Raw genomic sequence first — 19102 nt, forward strand, 5'->3', positions numbered from 1 at the left:
TTGCGCAGATATTTCATACGATAAAAAAGCTGCGCAACGACGCTGTAACGATATCGACACTGTCGTTAAGAGTTACAGAATAGGGCCTCAGGTGAGGCTAGGTTTGTTTGCGCAGGCGCACAATTTTTTGCTTGCGATGAAAAGGTCTATGGAAAGAGAAGCGCTGATTGGCTAGCATTGAATCCATTGAATCTACCGTTGCACAGTGCTGCCGCGCCCGACCCGACAAAACTATTCAGTCCCTCAGCGAACTTCAAGACGTTCACGTTGTAGATGATCGCAGCGAGTGTATTGGGGAGACTTGTAGCCAACTTCAGTCGAGTTTATTCCGTTTTTATTCGCGTTCGAACGATCGCAGCGACATCGTGACCTGTTAATGCTTAATAATAGGATTTGATTGGATTTTCCAAGAGAAGAGCAACCGACCGTGCAGTGGCAGACGTCCAATAGGAAACGGCGTTATATCGAGCGCTATTTCATCGGCAGATAAAACGGAGGTATGTACGACAGCCATTTTACGTGGAGATCCTGTTCGCGTAAGCAAGCAGTATAGTGTAGTGCAACGCGCGTGGCTTTTTCGAGGATCCCGCCGAGGTACGGACGGCCACCGTACGGGACTATGCCTGCCTGCGTCGCACAATGCGCTGAAGAAGGTAATTAACCATCGGGAGATTGGCAATAGAAAGTAAAAAGCGTTCAACGACGAGTTTCGAGGAAACGGGCGGCGAAGACGGAGACGGTGACTCCAGATGCGAGCTGGATGGTTGCCTCGCGACTGTACTTTGACACGCGGATCCTGATGCGTGGTAGACGACGATCGAAGATTGCGTCCGGAACGCGCAGTGAATCGCATCCTCCCGCATCCAGAGCGGCTACTTCGATCGCGGGTGCGAGCGAGAGGCCGCGAGAGGGAGGCCGCGAGAGTGAAATCGATAAAGTGTTTCACCGCGTACGGACGTGGCCGACGACCTTCGTCTAGAGCCGCGGATGATATTACGTAAACGCGTCGCGAGCGCAGTTTCCGTGAGAGCCTCGAAACCGGCATCCGGGCATTCCCCGACGACTTCATTCGCATCTTCGACCAGGGAGTCAGAGACGCGTAACGGAGCCTTGCGATGCGTCCCCGCCTTGTCTCGTCTCGTTTCGCTTTGCTTTCGCGTCCTAGATTTCGTCTCGGTGCAACCGCAAAAAGCATGCTTTCCTTTTCCGATGGCACGGACGTAAAAAGCTTCGCCGTCGCTCGACTGTGACATCGTGTCGCAAGCACAGTCTTGCTCCGCGTTCTCTTTTTCTTCCGGTGAATCATCCTTCAAGAATTCCGCTTTTAGTTATATCTTCAGGAATTCCCCTATCAGTAATAAATGCGTGTAAATATTAGAACGCGTTTCGAAATAAGTTGTACACAGAAGAGACACGCGACAGAATCTTTCGTGTTACGGTATACCGTATCGAAATCACGCGGCTTCTGAATCCTGTTAACATGGTGCATCCTGCTGGATCGGATTTAAGTTAAGACAAGACTCATACCGTGTGTGTTTTACAAATTTTCTGGAAAAACACGCAGATTTCCACGAGATGATGTAACATCCATTATTGCGCGTGTAATATCAAAGTATGCAAAAGATATCGAGAGTGAAAGATTATTAGGATCTCTTTTTTTGCTTACATATTTTAATACACATCACTTTATGTAATTTTGTTATAAAACATCCAATCATAAGAAATAATTATTTCTAATGGAAATAATTACTTTTTAATGGATTGTTAGAAGGAATAAAAAGTTGTAAGAATTTTTCTTGTATTTACCTGATGTATAAATTGCTTTTTTTCTTTACATAAATTAATCTTTGTATATATATATATTTTTTTTTTATTTAAAAGATAAACGTTTTGCTACAAAACGTGTGTTTCTTTTTTATGTTACAGTCTGAATCCACGCTTTGGATTTGATCTGGATTTTTGTCACGTGTTTATTCATTAGTGGCATCATGTTCTCGTCAACCAAGTCCAAAGAAGTTGCAGATGAGTACATCTCATCTCTGTCTGATCTTACTATTAACAGTAAGCCGCTTATCAACATGCTCACCATGCTGGCTGAAGATAATATCGAACATGCACCAGCGATAGTGCAAGCTGTTGAGACTCATCTACAAAAGGTTACTTATCCACCATAGTTACACCTAAAATATTTTATAAAATATATTCATTTTATTCGAGATTAATAATTGCGTATTAATGCGATTAATTAACTTGCATAAAACAGCAAACTTTTTCGTCTCATAATAATTACTTTATTTCTAATTGCAAAGTTTCTTTCTATTGACACAATGAAAAGTTCCGTTGATGTGTCACATAGCATAAGCAAACACAACAATCTTGTAATTTTATCTTTACTCTTTCTTTTTGCATCACAAGATATTTATACATATAAAAGTATTTATATACCTATAAAAGTATTTATATACAGTCTGTGATATTTTTGCAAAGAATATAATTAATAAGAATAAAATTGATAGGTTTTCTATTAAAGCAATGTTCGGCTATTCTATAGTTATTCTATATGCAATAAGCTTTTCTGTTTTCTCTCTGTATATATATTAAATGAATATTTAGAAAAACAGAAAGTGTGTATGAACAACTATATATAGCAATAATTTGAAACTGCGTTACATAAGAAATAATATTTTATATATATATCAAGGTTTACAGTAGTTGTATTAAACATTATGTTTGTTAAAGTAACAAATAAAATATACTATCAACATTATTGACTTTGATATTGTATTTGTATGTTAAATTTCATATATGCTACGTATATTTTATTAATCAAGTTATTTGAAGTACATGTTATGTACAATCCAGTTGGATTACACATTTTATACATAAATAAATCGCATACCTACATGTATATGCTGTTAAATGCTTAAGTAATATTATTATACTACTTCATAAGAACACATTCAACCCTTAAATGCCACACTATAGGAATAACACTGATATGATAACAAATATCCAATTCAGTTTGGTTTTTTATAACCTTTATAAAAAAGGTTATATTGTAAATAAGTTTGTTTTGAAATCGAAACACCAAACTAAGGATATCAAGCAAATGTACATATATTTTAATTAATAAAAAGCAACAAGAAAAGCATTGAAGAGGCATTGAAAAAAGAAAACTGGATATTTCATATCGAAAAAGCGTTTAAGAGTTAAATATATATAATAGAACATATTTATATATAAATTTGATGATTTTCGAAAAATGCGATACTAGTTTTGTCGATATGTGATATATTGTTGCGTTAATAGAAAAGTGACACAACTCAAAATGAGCAACTTTTAGCATAGTAAAATATTTAAAAAATTCTTTCTGAATTGGAACAATGTTTTAATCAAGACAAGATAATATGCATAACTTTATTTTTTTATGTTATAATTAATAATTTATTCTTTAACACTATGTCATGAGAGTTTAAGATTCGCACATTGTAACCTTAGTATAGGATTGTATAAGTTTTATTTCTTATCAGAGTTGTAACACTTTCACATAAGTAATGTATTGACAAATGTATCATTTTTAAACAACAATATATTAGTCTTTAAGATAAATTTCGTTTTGTTATCTCAAAAATGCGAATTGTTGACTTATTTCGCTTTTCTTTCAACGCGGTAATATATTTTTGTGTGCAAAACGTTCCGAAATTTTCACATTTTTCAACAGATTTATGGACATTTTCCCAATGGAAATTTGATAGGTGGCTGTTTCTTATTATATACTACTTTTATTTACAGCATTAAATGTACTGGCAATTTAGCCGCAGTTAAAATATCTGTACAAATAAAATATATCTGCAATTAATTGAAAAATATAAGATTTTACTATATATTACCCTTGTGAAATTATCCTTTTCGAAATCTAATGTAGCGGTTCTACGTTAAGTATTTTCATAATTAGTCTTCCTATCAAGCTCTTCCAAGGAAAAATGGACTTCAAATAAAAAGAAATATGTCTGAAGCTGAAGATAATTACAATGATTCTGGAATATGCATGTATATCGAGATACTTTTAAACCGCACACATATATAATAACTTAAGTATCCTTATTAATTGTAAGTATTGAAGTAGCGTTTTTTGCATATTATTGTGTTTCACTAGGTGAGAAGTGACATCAAGTTACCGGTACTCTATCTCATCGACTCGATTGTCAAGAATGTGAATGGAGACTATTTGAATCTTTTCACGCAGAACATAGTAAACACATTCTGTGGAGTGTTTGAGAAGGTAAATATCTTTATTGTTTTTGTCAAAATTATTGGTATAAGGTCTGCTTTTCATAGCTGAATTATTGTACATTCTTTGTATTTAAGACGAAATAGATATTTAGCGAAAGTTAGAAGAAAATTTATTTTAGTACAGTCCAATGCAGCAATACAAAACAAGTCTCTAGATTTCTAGAATATTGTTAATTAATATGATTCTTTTTCGCACGATCGACGATCTGTCGCTGACCGAGAGTAACCTTTGCTTTCTTCTACGCACGCGATGAGACAAAACTATAAATTGCCGAGTTTCTGAAAGGAACATTTTATAGCATGTGTAGAGTCGTCCGATATTTTATATTTCACGATGACATAAGATAATTGTTTGATCAATATAACATTACCTTACAACTCTGGAAAGTTTCACAGACACTCGTGTATCAGTTCTTTCTTTCAGAAAGAATACATATACTCGTATTTCAAATTTTAAGAAAAATCTTAATAAATAGAAACAAAGAAAATTTTTTGTCAAACACGTTAAAGAGTTGACAGTATTTAAAATTTAAAAAGATTGATTTTACCATATACTAAATCTATCCGTACTTTTTAAAAATTGTATTTTGTTTTAATTATATAATGGTACAATGCTGATGTTATTTTCATAAACAGGTTGATGAGAACACAAGAGCTAGCATGTGGAAGTTGCGACAAACGTGGAATGATGTATTTCCACCAAATAAGTTATTTTCATTAGATGTACGGGTGCAAAGTATCGATCCTGCATGGCCAATCACTGCCCCACCTACTAGCATTCCTTCAGGATCTATACATGTCAATCCAAGATTTCTTTCAATGGTAAGTGTCATATATGTACGCAATTGTATATTTGAGAGAAACGTATTATTGTTACATTATGGAATGCTTAATGTTAATTTTTTTCAGCCTCAACAAGCCGCAACTTCAATTGTTCCGCCTGTTAAATTGCCACCAGGAGAACCGGTAACAACAACAGAAGCAGCTATGAGAGAACAACTGCTGAAGAAGCAGCGAGAATTGTTAGAATTACAAAAGAAAAAAATCGAGTTAGAACTGTTGCAAGCTAAAGCAAGTTTAGAGCAACAGCAAAGACAACTTGACAAACAAGCTGGAAGCTTGAAAACGGAAGTGGTAAGTGTTAATATAATCAACCTAATATAGCCAACCTAATATAGTCAACTTAATATAGTCAACCTAATATAATCAACCTAAAAATAGATACAAGCTAAGAATTTCATGGCTCTCGTTCATAATTTAATACTTTATTGTATCGGATTTGTGTTTTATATGATTAACGATATAATATCTTTTATTGTTATTTTAGGTTGTGTCCACTGCACATGTTGCGCCAACTACGGAGACAACAACGCAAGCAAAACCTATCACACCTGTAGTGCCAAATCAAACTTCAAAACAAGTAGCTAAACAAGTAAGTTAGATATCATATATATACATATATTCCGACCTAATAAACACACACACACACACACATTTAAAAGGCTAGAGTTTAAAGATATTTTGGAATTAAAAAAAAATGATTCCGTTTATACTACATATATTATTGCTTATAAATTACAAATATAGTATATATGCATATACATATATGTATTATATATATATATATATAAATAATTCAGTATGAATTATTTAAGCAAAGTTTTAGCTTCATCGTTAGGTCGAATAGGCATTTGATTTTTATTTTTTATTGGTTGTTCTCACATGTACAGTTCTATGAAATTTAATATTTAATATCATTCTTTATACTAAATTGTATTAAATCGCTGAATATTATTATAAATGTTACAACTAATAATAATTTTCTTTGCTTATAGTTTCCAGCAGCGGCAGCGTCACTTTTGAAGAATGTAGGAGCAAACAATGGTCCACGAATTGCACCAGCCAGTAGTATAGCAGTAGCATCGGCAAAGCCAGTCTCGCGAGATCCACGTTTGAAGCCTACTCCTACTGTTCAGGATGTGATAGTGCCAACGATAGATCCACGACAACGACCGGGTACAATCAGTCCAAAAGAAGCGCGGAGCGAAAATCAAGCGCAGCAAGTGGCAAATACAATTGTAACTTCAAACCAATTAAAACAACAACCTTCGAAATCGGCTGTAACTATCAACAAGCCTCCGGTCAATCCCGGCGCCGGACCTGATAATAATACAACGTTATTAAACGTTATGAATAACAATAATTCTGATAATAATAGCAATAATAAAAATTTTAATAGTAATATAAATAAAGATGCTACCTCGCATCGAACAAGTCAAAAGAAAGATCCTAGATTAAATATTAATAGTAGTGCTAACCTAAACAGTAACAACTCCAAGAACAGCCAGAATTTACCGGTTTGCAGTAATAACTCGTCTTCAGTATTATCAACAGGGAATCGAGGAAGTGGAGGTAGTGACACCAACAAGTCAAAAGATTCGAAGAGCTCGAACTCGCGCGGCTCTTCTTCTTTGGCTGACAAGTCTTCCACTTCCTCCAAATTTTCGCATAGGAAATTAGGCAATAAGTCGCGATCTAAACAACCTCAGATATGTCCGAGTAAGATTCCGAAACTCGACAGAGACTCGAGTCCGATTAGGTCAAAATCTCGTGAAAAAGACAGCGGAGACAGTTCACCGTCCTCACGTACCTCTCCACAATCCTTCCAAGCCTCTAAAAACCGTAAGAAGAACACGAAATCGAGAAAGCGTAGTCCAAGTCCTCCGTATAGAATTCCCAGGCGTAACGACGCGAAATCGAGCTCGAGCTTGAATAATTCCGGTGGTGTTACTGAGGAGGAGCAATCTGGTTCGTTAATAGTATCTCCTCCTCATCCACCTACGTTCAAAGAGATCAGGCCGAACGCTAGACAGAGAAATTATGTAAGACGAAATAAAGACGACAGTCTTAGTCCGGAACGTTCTCCAGTCAATGCTGGAAATACTCAAATCGCAGCCGAGCCAACATTGGAATCTTCTAGCAAAGATGAAGATCTCAGGGCACCACTATCTCTACCTGGAACCACTGTTTCTATACCGGAAAAGAGTGAGTCAACAGTGCTTGGAAACATATATCTATATGTAACAACGTGTAACACTATTCATAAATATCTGTCATCTATATTTCAATTGTGCATGTAAAAGTATCTATCAATTTTTCTGCGTGCTTTCTCTAGTTACTGCTAAAAATTCTGTCTTAAATATTTTCTCATAAAGGTGACTACAATATTTGCCTCATCTGTGGTAGCAATTGCAAGTAAGACTGTAACAGGTGATATCTTTAAAAAGTAGTATTTTCAATTTATCATATACTAACTTCTCTTGTTCTCACAATATAATTTTAATTACTTTGGTGAGAAATCTCTTAATGTGCATTTCTTCAGGAAAATGTCCGAAAATCTATTTCTTCGAAATGAGTATATATTTATTAGGGACGTATAAATAAAGAGAAACGGTAATATTAAGTTAATCCATAATAAATTTTTCTTGCACAAGTTATCTTATCTTGAATTCTTTTCCAGAAGAAGATTTAGATCTACGAGTATTACCACCTGTTAACACTAACAAAAGACGCAGTGAGGAATGTGTCGAGGCGATCCCACCGAAAAAAACTAAGGCTGAAAAGTTTGACGCGTATGTATCACATTAGCTGAATCTTTTAATTATGTACATTAAAAAATCTCATATGTATCATTAATTACTATTAATTTGCAAAAATACAATAATTTACACTTTCAATTTTACAGATTATTTGGTAATGAAGACGTGGATTTGCGCACTTTGACGCATCCTAATGCCGGTAGACCTCCGACACCTCCACCGCCTGTGATTTCTGGGGAGGATGGAAAAGATGGTTGGGCGAAATTAAAGACGCCCACGAAGAATGATAGAGATAAGCAGGTTAATAATACTGACGATAAGCGCGACCGAGATCGTAACAGAGATAGATTGGGACGTCTCAGACTCTATAACAAGCTTCCGGACGATCCTAAAGAGAGAAGAAGAACGTTATCGAATGAGGAACAGGACTCCAGACCAGGACGCAGAGGTCGAGAGAATGATAAACCTGAGAGAAATGACGATAGAAATATTGAGATAATAATGAAGCAAGCTGCTGAACAGTTGAATCAAGGATCGATCACGAAAATACAGTACAATACCTTGATACAAGAGGTATTGCACATGAGCGAAGATCGGAAATTGCGAGCTGCGCAGCGTAAGGAGAAGGAAGCTGGCACAGTAATATGGGAAAAGGGTATTAATATGGACATGTCCGGTCCCGGAGATCGCGCCGCGACATTCAGCCCGTCCAATGATAAGGAAATTATGCGAAACAAGGATCATCCAATGCCACGAAATCCAAATGGTCCAAGATGGCAGAATCAGCCATGGCAACAACCTTGGGCGCATCCACCAGGACCACCATACGGTGGACCGCAGGGACACTTCAATTCGGACATGAGACCTGTCGGTCCTTGGCAGAATCCGCGACACTTCGGGCCAATGCGACCGGATTATCAGTATCATAGCGGTTTTAATCACAATATGGGTCCCAACCCGCGCTTAGGGCCTGGTATGATAGGTCCGATGGGTCCAAATGGGCCGATCATGTCGAATCTTTTGCCGAATGGTCCAATGGGACCAATGGGACCTATGCCAAATCCTCCTATGCCGATGGGATGCCATCCCGCAATGATGATGAATAACGGACCAATGCCCAATCTTATGACAAATATGCCACCATTGACGTCTGGTAGAAACGTATCACCGAACACATCCGGCAAGTATGATCTCGAGGATAATGATCACAGTTACAATAACGCGTTAAAGAATCCGGGCTCACATAGCCGCGAATTGCCGCCACCGGATTCAAAACTATTAGCTGATATCGCAAGAGATACTATGAAGTCTATAAATATTGACAATATACCACGGGAGATTCGTTATTATGGACAAACTGGTGTGGTGTTTATGAACTGGGATGATCCACGGGAGATCGGCTTCCAGGACGGCATAAGAAGAATATTGATTGACGAGAAGGACACTATAACTTGTGCATTTAATGATCAATATAAGGAGTTTATGTACGAAGGAGAAGTACATAGGTAAGTTACATAACACATCTAGATGTTATTTGAACTGGATTTTAAGTGTCCCGATGCACATGTAACAGTTGAATAATAATACAGATTATTTCATAAAACTGCATCACAGAGGTGTATTATTTTATTATTCAAGCCTCTATTCTTTTCTTTTTTTAAATTTTCAAGCTATAATATGAAAAGAATTTGCTATATGCTAAGCTACTCAAAAATAGACCAGGGAAAATGAGAGGAAATTTTTTTACTGAAATGGTCTTAATTACTCTGAATGTTTTATTTAAAAATGTCACTTTTGGTTACTACTATTTTAATACCTGAAAGAATACTTTCTTGTTATTTTTTCCTTAAAAAAACAGTTCATTCACATTTTTTACATGTTTAATTTGATGATTAGATAACAGCGTTAATAGCACAAATCATGTCTTTTCAGAATCAAACTTGGAGCACCTACTCGAGAATTGTATGTTGACGATTGCTGGTATGAGTGTTACTTTGGTGGTATGCCAATAACAATTGAACTCGGCGGCAAGAAAATTAGTGTAAAATTGGAGGGTCCTCCTCCACAAGTAAAAATTGGCACTGTAAAGCGGACGGATCTCGTAGTTGCAAAAATTAATCTTATTATTAACGCGCGAAATATGGTGCCGGTATTTTTAGACGCAAAACCACAGATGTAAGTACATTTCCTGCGACATATGAATTATTAGAAGAATCATAAACGTGCACACTTGTAATCACGCTTGTTTCTTTACAGATTCGAAATTGAAGGAAAGCCTCATACTCTAGAATTTACAGATGCATTGCAGACAGTTCTGCTAAATGGACGACCGTTTAAAGTCGAATTTGGAGGATTACCTAAACCTATTATTGTTAGAGACAAGAAGCATTTCATCAGATTTTCGGTATTGCCCAGAGGAGTACGTGCTGGTCATGTTAAAATTACCGGAATGAGAGGTGAAGGTCCCATTGAATCGCCGCCACCGACGGCGCCTTTGGTGGCACAAAAACCGAAAGTAGATGCTACTCCTGCGCCAAGTCAGTTACCCGCTGTAGAAAATGAATCCACGTCACAAGATGGTATAGATTTTACTTCTACTTCAAAACCAGGTAAAAAGTTAATTTCGTTACGTTTCTTTAGATTATATAATTCTTTGATATTTTATTGTGCGCATGCTTTCTTATTGTTGAGACTGGTATTCACATTACCGTGTCTCCCGATGGTAATTGTAACCAACAATTACAGATCTACAATTAGATATCTTATCATCAGTTTTGCCATCAGCAATGGCACCATCATCCGGTTTGTCATATCAAGCCGAACCTGTAGAAAATGCATCAGCACCGACGTTGCCATTGAATATGAGCGAATTATTCCAAAGATTGGTTGAGACTGGTATTGTTCCAAATCTTACAGAACAAAAGAAACAGGAGGAAGAAGAAAAGAAAGAATCTGAGATTACTCCAGTCACCTTTGATAAACCGGAAACTCTTAAAATGTAAGTTATCATTCATCAATGTCATAGTTTTCATATTGGTAAGACACAAAATCAAACTTTATAGATAAAATAAACATAAAATAACAATTTTCTCGTTTACAGTAAGCAACCAGCAATTTCAGCAGCGTTATACAGTGGTATGCAATGTAGTTCTTGCGGTGCTAGATTTGCGCCCGAGTTAGCTACTCGGTACAGCCACCATTTGGATTGGCACTTTAGACAAAACAGACGTGAACGTGACTCTGCGAGAAAAGCGCACTCTCGAGCATGGTATTATGACGTCAGCGATTGGATACAGTTTGAGGAGATCGAAGATTTGGAGGACAGAGGTTTGTATATTTTTCCTCTTTTCTCAATATATATTATTCAGAATTCTTAAAACATAATATCAGGCTAGCCGAATTATAGACGGCCATATTTAGCTCAACAGACGAGCGAAAGGGATATCGGAGCGTAAGGCTTGGATAAAACTTTATATTAAGAGCAATCGAAACACCTCCGTGTTTGGTTACTCGATCATGATGACACCTTATTTCTTCTTTAGCTTATATTCTTCATTTTTCTTTCAGCACAAAGCTGGTTCGAGACTGAGAAACAGACAGCAGAAACAGAAGGTATGGCTACAGATGATTCGCCTCAGGAAACATTGCAGCCAAGCGTACCAACTGGCAGCGATGAAGATTCACGATGCCAAGTATGCCATGACGCATTTGAGCAATTCTATAATGAGGAAAAGGAGGAATGGCATTTGAGACCAGCGGTTAATTACGAGGATAAGAATTACCATCCCCTCTGTTTAGAGGATTACAAGGTTCGTGTCTCTCCATTCTATTTCAATTGGTGGTTTGAATTTTGTCCATTGATATGTCAATATTATATTTCATTAACAAAACTATCGTTTCTTGCATTCTTACAAAAAATAGGAAAAAAATTCAATGGTACGTTATATTCTCAATATAATTCATATTCACATGTCACATCTTTAAGCTTTATTGCTCTTAGGTCTAAATACACCAACGTTATTTAAGCAATGTTTACGACTTCCTTTCTGTGTCTCTCTCTCAGTTTTAAAAAAAGAAAGAGAAATTTATAAGCTTCGCTAAAAGTTCTTTAAAGTAAAATTGGTTAGAGAGAGTGATAGAATAACTACTGCTATGTATTTATTTATTTATTTATACGCGATGTTTTTTTTATATAGAATTATTTAAAGGAATTCTTCAGTCTTTCAACATAAAATAAGAATTTCTTCAATTTTGAGAATAAATTTATAATTAATGTAGACATTCCTGATTTTTCAAATTTTTTTATCGTATTTTTAAATAATTTTCTAAAAAGACTTATATTTTTAAATAAAAATATGACTTATATTCTCAAATAAAAATATGAAAGGTTTATAAAGTGTTCAATTTAAGTTATATATATATATATATATTGCATGATTATTTAATTAATGTTACGAAAAATCAACATTTCCTTCGAACTACCAGTTACTTTTTTTAAATTGTTTTATATTTTATTATTTAAAAGACAGCAATGACCAAAAACTCCTATATTAAAAGATATATACACTTATTTAAACTAGAAAACCTCCTTAAAGTGTACATAAAATTATTAATTTTTTTAACATATATTTAAATAAAGTTGAACATTTTTCGATTTTTTTATTTATACACATATGTCATTGTTCTCACTATTCATATATCATGTATTGTTCACACCTATACTAATTAATTTTGATATAAATATATAATATGTATTTATTCACATTATTTCTGTCCTAGCTTAATTTAATAATCTCGATCTTATTAAAACTTTAGACAGCATTAGAAAAATCAGCTTTGACGCTTGAAGAGACTATTTCGGAAATGGAGGAAAATAAGGTAGAATGTTCCGAAGAAACGCCCGGAGATGAAGTTAAGCAGGAAGAATCTGACATAGAAATGTCGAAAAAAGAGCAACTCGAGTCTATAGAGAATTTGAATCAAGTAGAGGTGAACATGCAGCAACTTTTAGACTCTATTGCTGTATCAGAGAAAAAAGAAGAGTCTGTTGATACGGAAAATTCCGAAGTTCTACAGGACGATACAGAGGAAAAAACAGAAAATATAGAAAAGGTCGACGAAGAAAATACAGAAGCTCTCATAGAAGGCGCCGAGCAAGACGCGCCTACGATAAATAAAGAAGACGAATCTCCGGGCGAAAGTGTAACAATACCTTTTGAGAATATTAAAATTAAAGAAGAACCACTAGACGACATTGATGAACAAGTCGATAGCGAAGTGTTTGACTTCGCCAACGTGGAAATCAAAGAGGAACCTATGGAGGCTGAACCAGGTATGTATATCCGTTTTAGATGATAACAAACAGATTCTCTTTTGTATAAGAATGTTTTTATAAACAATATTAAATATGATTTTATAATATTTTTATTTTTTCCCCCCAGATCCTGAACAAATTGTAAATGAGTCGGGCACGGTCGATACAACATATGCCGCAGTGAAAAGTTCCATCGACGGAAATGTGGAATTAGATTCGACACCGCCAGCTATTCCCGCGGCTCCATCGCGAATTAAGATTAACATTACTAAGCCATTGAACATCAACAAAGAACCAGAGGAAAATAAAGAAAAGGAGAAAGTAGCGGTTGAAACTTCAGCAGAGGAAAATGCAGAACAACCGTTAGTGGCAGCTTCTATCAAGCCAAGTCTACAGGGTAGAAAACTATCGAATTTACCTCCTGTGGAAAAGGGACAAGAATTATCGGGACTTTGTTCTATTATGTAAATATCCAGTGTACAAAGTTAGAAATTATTCACCTTGCGATGTAAATGTATAAAATACTAGATTTATATTTAGATATAGAACGCGATCTATTTCTAGCTTATATTTACATCTTAGGTCTGTTTTTGTTTGTGCACTGTCTGAACTAATGCACATGGTGCAATAAGTTAAAATAAAACAAATATATTTGTTTCACTCACGGTGCAGGAACAAAAAACAAGACCACTTGTAAATCATAATCTGGAGACACGGTAGTGTCTCGGCGCTAAGCCAAGCGTATTTTATATAACTTGAACGACGTGATAACGTGACTTTTGTAGTAACAATGAGTAGAATATTTCTTTGTTATATTTAATGTTATTCATGTGTACATGCTTAACTAAAATATTTTATTCATTATAATCTCATTTATATAAATTAGTAAGTTTAAATTAATTTCAAGTGTAAATTAAGTTAAATTTACTTACATATACACAATTTATTCGAAAGCACGAAAACTATCTACGTTTGATTAAATCATGTCGTCCAAGTTAAAAAAAAAAATATGTGAAATGTGTGCAAGCGTGTAAATATGTTTAACATCACAATGGATGCAAAAAAGAGAGAGAGCGCGAGGGAAAAAGTAAACTGTACATATATTTTATGTATTTTTAAAAATATGTAGTAGCATTCTGGCGCGAGAGTGAATGTATTATTTGTCGACATTGCTTTGTAACAGGGAAAATGACAGATCTATTTATGATTTATATACTCAAAACTGAAAACTTCAAGTACCGTTACGGTACTTATTTAGGTTTGATGATGTTTTATCACTAAAAACCTAAAGTACTGTTCATGCTTATGTAAGGGTGCGAGCTACTTTACATTGCAAATTTTTCAAAGCATTTTTTGATTGGTAAATTGACAATATTCTTTTTCTGATTAGTTAACGAAATATATGCAGTGTTAAGTGGATCACATCCTAAGCTTAAGCTTTATGGTGGCACTCACCTGTAATATTAAGTACTTTTAAGTACTTGTACATAAAATGTTGCAAATCCTTCAATGAGTGTTGGGAGGGGAGCATACGACGAGTCATTTTAAGGTGTACAAATTTGTGATATGAATCGTCTACTTATAATGTACATAACTATCAACGGAAAAACAATGACGATATAACGAGGATTATTACTACTGCTATTAGATACGCATTATTTTGTTGTATAAAAGACTTGTTTATTACAGGCTTGACTTTCTCTCTTTTTAATTATCCTTTCTATTATATCCTTTATAATTTTGAAGCTATTTAGGCTTGAATTTCATAAGCTAGGAATATTTAAAATAATAAAGACATTGATAAAAAAAATTCGATATTTTTGTTCTTATGTCTTAATAAACTGCGTTTAAAATGGAATCACTGCGTAAACTTATTGCGATATTTTCGTTGTATCTTTCAATATTCAATAAACTGCATTTAAAATGAAATTACTGTGTATTCAATTTCATTATGAAAAAAAAAAATAAAAAAACATGACAAAAAATTTAGATAATAAAACAAAGCGAATAAATTTAATGAAAATCATAAAACAATAACGTAAGCTGTATAATAAATATAAGATTGATTAAGCTTACTGTTTTTTATACCATATTTAGAATATTTTAACTCTCAGATTACCACATCCATTAATCATTTAAGAAATCTGCATGTCCAATGATTTATAAAAAAAAAAAAGGATCTTTGTACGAAATATGCGGCATTATTTTTCCATTTGAAAGACCGTTAATTTACGTTGACAGTCACATTTTTTGTTAGGGGGATTTAAATTAAATAATACAACACCCTGAAAACTTTATTCATAAATTGCAATTGTGCGGCCACCTTGGGAAAGGCACGGTGTCCTTGATACTGCTAATTCCCAAGATGCATTGCAAAAATCTGTCAAAGCCCAATCCAAAGCCACCTGTTGGCACATTTCCATATTTACGTAAATCTAAATACCATGAGAGATTCTCTGTGGGAGGCAGTTTCAGCTCTAATTTTTCATAATCATCCTCACGTATACTACCTCCTACCAATTCTCCCACACCTGGCACTAGCAAGTCCAGTGCCGCTACCTTGCAAGAAAAAAAAGATAGATAAAAGTATTATAAAACATGTATTTATCCAGGAAAAACGTTCTTAAAAAAAATTATATATTGTTTGTTATTGACGTACCTTAGATACATCATCTGCGTACTCTTTCATATAAAATGGTTTAATAGCTTTTGGCCAGTTAATAACAAACACTGGTACTCCGTCATTACATTGTACCAAAAACAGTTCGTGTTCTTTTGACAATGCCTCTCCATACTTGATGGGTCGTTGCAATCTATTCGCATGATTATTTAACACATTGATCGCATCTTCATATGTTAAACGTGCAAATGTTTTGTTCAACCACTGTGGTTCTGGAGCATTGATCGCATGCAAATCCGAGGCTCCCTTTTCAATCATTCGCTCAGTAATCTGTTTCACTAAAAGCTCAATTTCTTCTATCAATTCTTCGATCTGTGTAATAAACGCTATCTCCACCTCTAACATGTAAAACTCTGATAAATGCAATCTTGATTTTGAATTTTCTGCTCTGAATGTAGGTCCAAAAGTGTACACTTTTGTGAGAGCTCTGAAAAAGTTCTAACAATACATTGCATCCTATAATTTAGCGAAAACTGCAAAGTATGATAGATACAACATTATTGACAATGTGCATAAAAAAATTTAAATCACCTTGCTACCACTTCCAAATGCAACTGTCCAGAGACAGCAAGGAAAGCAGTGGTGTCAAAGTAAATCTCATCTTCTGATTGACCTTCCTTCTTCATACTTTCTAGAATCTGTTTGGACTGCGGTCTGACAAGAAACACCTCACCCGCGCCTTCGGAATCGTTGGATGTTAACATCGGTGTGTGTACACTAAGAAATCCCCTATCTCTTAAATAATCAGTGATCGTTGTAGTGGCTAGATCACGCAATCTTAATAAACTAGAGAAGTTTCGCGTTCTCGGCCTCAAATGTAAATACTGTCTGACATACTCTGGATCGTATATCTTTCTCGGTGCGAAAGGATACCCGTCCTCCAAGACATTGCACACGCCGATCACATGTAACTCGGTTGCGCGTAGCTCAGTCTTGCCGTTAGGAGCCAAGGCTAGCTCTCCTTCCACGCTGACGCTACTTCCGTAACGCAAATCGCCAGGTTTAACTGTCTTTGGCACAACAACTTGCAACATTTCGCACGTTGATCCATCGGAAATGTCAACAAAGACGGTATCCTTCATCTTTCGCAGCGCGCGTACCCATCCCTAAGCATGGAGAGAGAGAGAGAGAGATGAATACACATCTGTTAGTGTAAACAAGATTAAGTCAGTTGGTTTCTATCATAAAATTCGTAAGTCGTGGACGCGACAACGTTAAGCGTCGCCGCGAGCTAACATTAATTTCAGTGCGACCAAGATTCTATGTATCTGTGAAATCCCGTAAATCGGATGGTCATAGAATAATCATAGAACAGCCATCCAGAACTTTCCTTTTCTATTAATTATGCAATATACACACGAAATACCACAAACATGTAAAAGAGATAATCGGGGCTCATCTGGAAGGCACGAAGCGAGATCTTCCAGACACCTCTCGGATATCCCTTGAAGGGTTTTCGGTGGCGCGATATGAAAAAGTCACGTAATAGAGCACGTCTAACCTGTACTTTAGCAGGCTTCCCAATCACTTCTTTCGACGTTGTATCTAAAATTGACGAGCATTTGTGTGCACCGCACTTGACGATGTCTGTCTTAAGTGGGTGCAGCCTCCAAATATACCTCGAGAGCATCTCCGAGGACGACCCGACTTCCAACAATTGTATATCCCCGGAAAAAATTGCCTACTTGCACGAGAAAGTTCAAAATGGAGTCGTGCCTCAGGATTGCGCGCGAGTGGAACGAACGAGACGAATAATGCCGCATCTTTATTGCCACTACATGTCAATGAGAACGACGCGCGATTCGGTCTATCCTAGGTGAGATAAATTGGCGGCCAAATCCGCATTTATATTAATTACTTTAACATTGACTAATATAAATGTTGTTCATTTTTCACAATATTATATTTAATTTACCATCTCCGATCAGTTTGATTGATCAATTAAGTGTCACCTGTAATTGGTCAATTTTACTTAACGACAAATGGTATTGGTCGGTTTCAATGGAATAATCAATCGGTCAAACTTTCGTGGGATTCCATCTATGGTAGATACTAGTAGATACTTTGTCTACTTCGCAATGCATTGGAGGCTTTCTACAAATAAGTCATTAGTCATAGTGGTAAATCAATGATTAGAAGATAGAAATTGACCAATCATATTTGAATGTAAAAAGCGAATATCGATCGACTGTGATAAAAGTGACCAATTTCTAGCTTCTGACTCTTGATTTATTATATTTATTATATTTATTACTTATGTGACATACTGTAGAAGTGTAGAAAGTCGTTTTACTAATTCATATTGTGAAATATATATTAACTTTAAAATAACAGCTAATGGATTAGTTGTAATTCGAGTATGAAAAGAATTTAGCACGGAACTATTACTTTGGACGGTATTTTTAAAGTTATAGCAGTATAGTCAAAACGATAAACTTTAATTTCTTTATATAGTGTTTGCTCTCTGTTTCGGCTCCTCTTCCTTTTCTTTATAAATAAATTTTGATTATTTATTAAATATAATAGATATTAAAAATTTATTTTCTTTCAATATCCTCAAATAAGAAAAATATCAATTATTTAATTATTACGATATCAGTTTTGTAATAAGAAGTATATAAATATATGATGAGAGAATGATAAAATAGTATAATTCCAAAATCACCCAATTTAATGATAAACATCTAAATTATGAGAAGTTATAATAGTATTTATATACGTCATATTTTAAATACAGCAGAGAATATATTGTATATAAGTTTAAATTATTTAGTATTTTTTAATCTTAAAATCTATTTGTGAGTATTTTGAAATTAAAAAACGATTATAAAATTTTATTTAAGACTTATAGACACAGTTATATTTAAGAAAGTAGGGACAAATGTAGATAAGTTCTATATTTTGAAATTGGAAATAAACAGACTTCTCTCATATTTCACTTTAGGCGCATCTACAGTTTAGATTTGATGGACTCTGTTTAGTTCAACAAATACAAAATAGAGAATCTGTCAAAACAATTCTCTTTGATTTAAAATACAGGACTTTTTCAATTTTGAATTTATAATACAAAACTTGTTTAATTCTAATTTCAGAATTCAGTCTATTTAGTCCAATGCATGCGAGTCAGAATACGAGTCTATGTAATACCGAATTCTTAATATGAGATATTTTATCATTCATGCCCTCATTAATATAGTTTCATTAAATTTCCATCCG

At 35.0% G+C, this 19102-nt stretch overlaps 2 protein-coding genes across 2 annotated transcripts; one reads left to right on the forward strand and one right to left on the reverse strand.

Moving 5' to 3' along the window:
* Positions 1–601: 601 nt before the first annotated feature.
* Positions 602–13854, forward strand: Pcf11 (Pcf11 cleavage and polyadenylation factor subunit). The gene is made up of 16 exons (XM_018542366.1): positions 602–653; positions 1927–2156; positions 4157–4282; positions 4930–5115; positions 5203–5427; positions 5621–5725; positions 6129–7338; positions 7814–7925; positions 8039–9397; positions 9825–10067; positions 10149–10501; positions 10638–10890; positions 10993–11219; positions 11460–11701; positions 12708–13224; positions 13334–13854. The coding sequence occupies exons 2-16, from the start codon at positions 1989–1991 to the stop codon at positions 13672–13674; spliced, it is 5667 nt and encodes a 1888-aa protein (XP_018397868.1). The 5' UTR covers positions 602–653; positions 1927–1988; the 3' UTR covers positions 13675–13854.
* Positions 13855–15406: 1552 nt separating this feature from the next.
* On the reverse strand, positions 15407–17571 carry AsnRS-m (asparagine--tRNA ligase, mitochondrial). Its single transcript, XM_018542341.1, has 4 exons — positions 17388–17571; positions 16418–16992; positions 15866–16313; positions 15407–15765 (listed from the first exon to the last, which is right to left on the reverse strand). Exons 1-4 carry the CDS (start codon positions 17514–17516, stop codon positions 15505–15507), a joined length of 1413 nt encoding a protein of 470 aa, XP_018397843.1. The 5' UTR covers positions 17517–17571; the 3' UTR covers positions 15407–15504.
* Positions 17572–19102: the final 1531 nt, after the last annotated feature.

The sequence above is a fragment of the Cyphomyrmex costatus genome, unplaced genomic scaffold (genome assembly GCF_001594065.2).
Source record: "Cyphomyrmex costatus isolate MS0001 unplaced genomic scaffold, Ccosl1.0 scaffold33, whole genome shotgun sequence".
Taxonomy (NCBI): domain Eukaryota; kingdom Metazoa; phylum Arthropoda; class Insecta; order Hymenoptera; family Formicidae; genus Cyphomyrmex; species Cyphomyrmex costatus.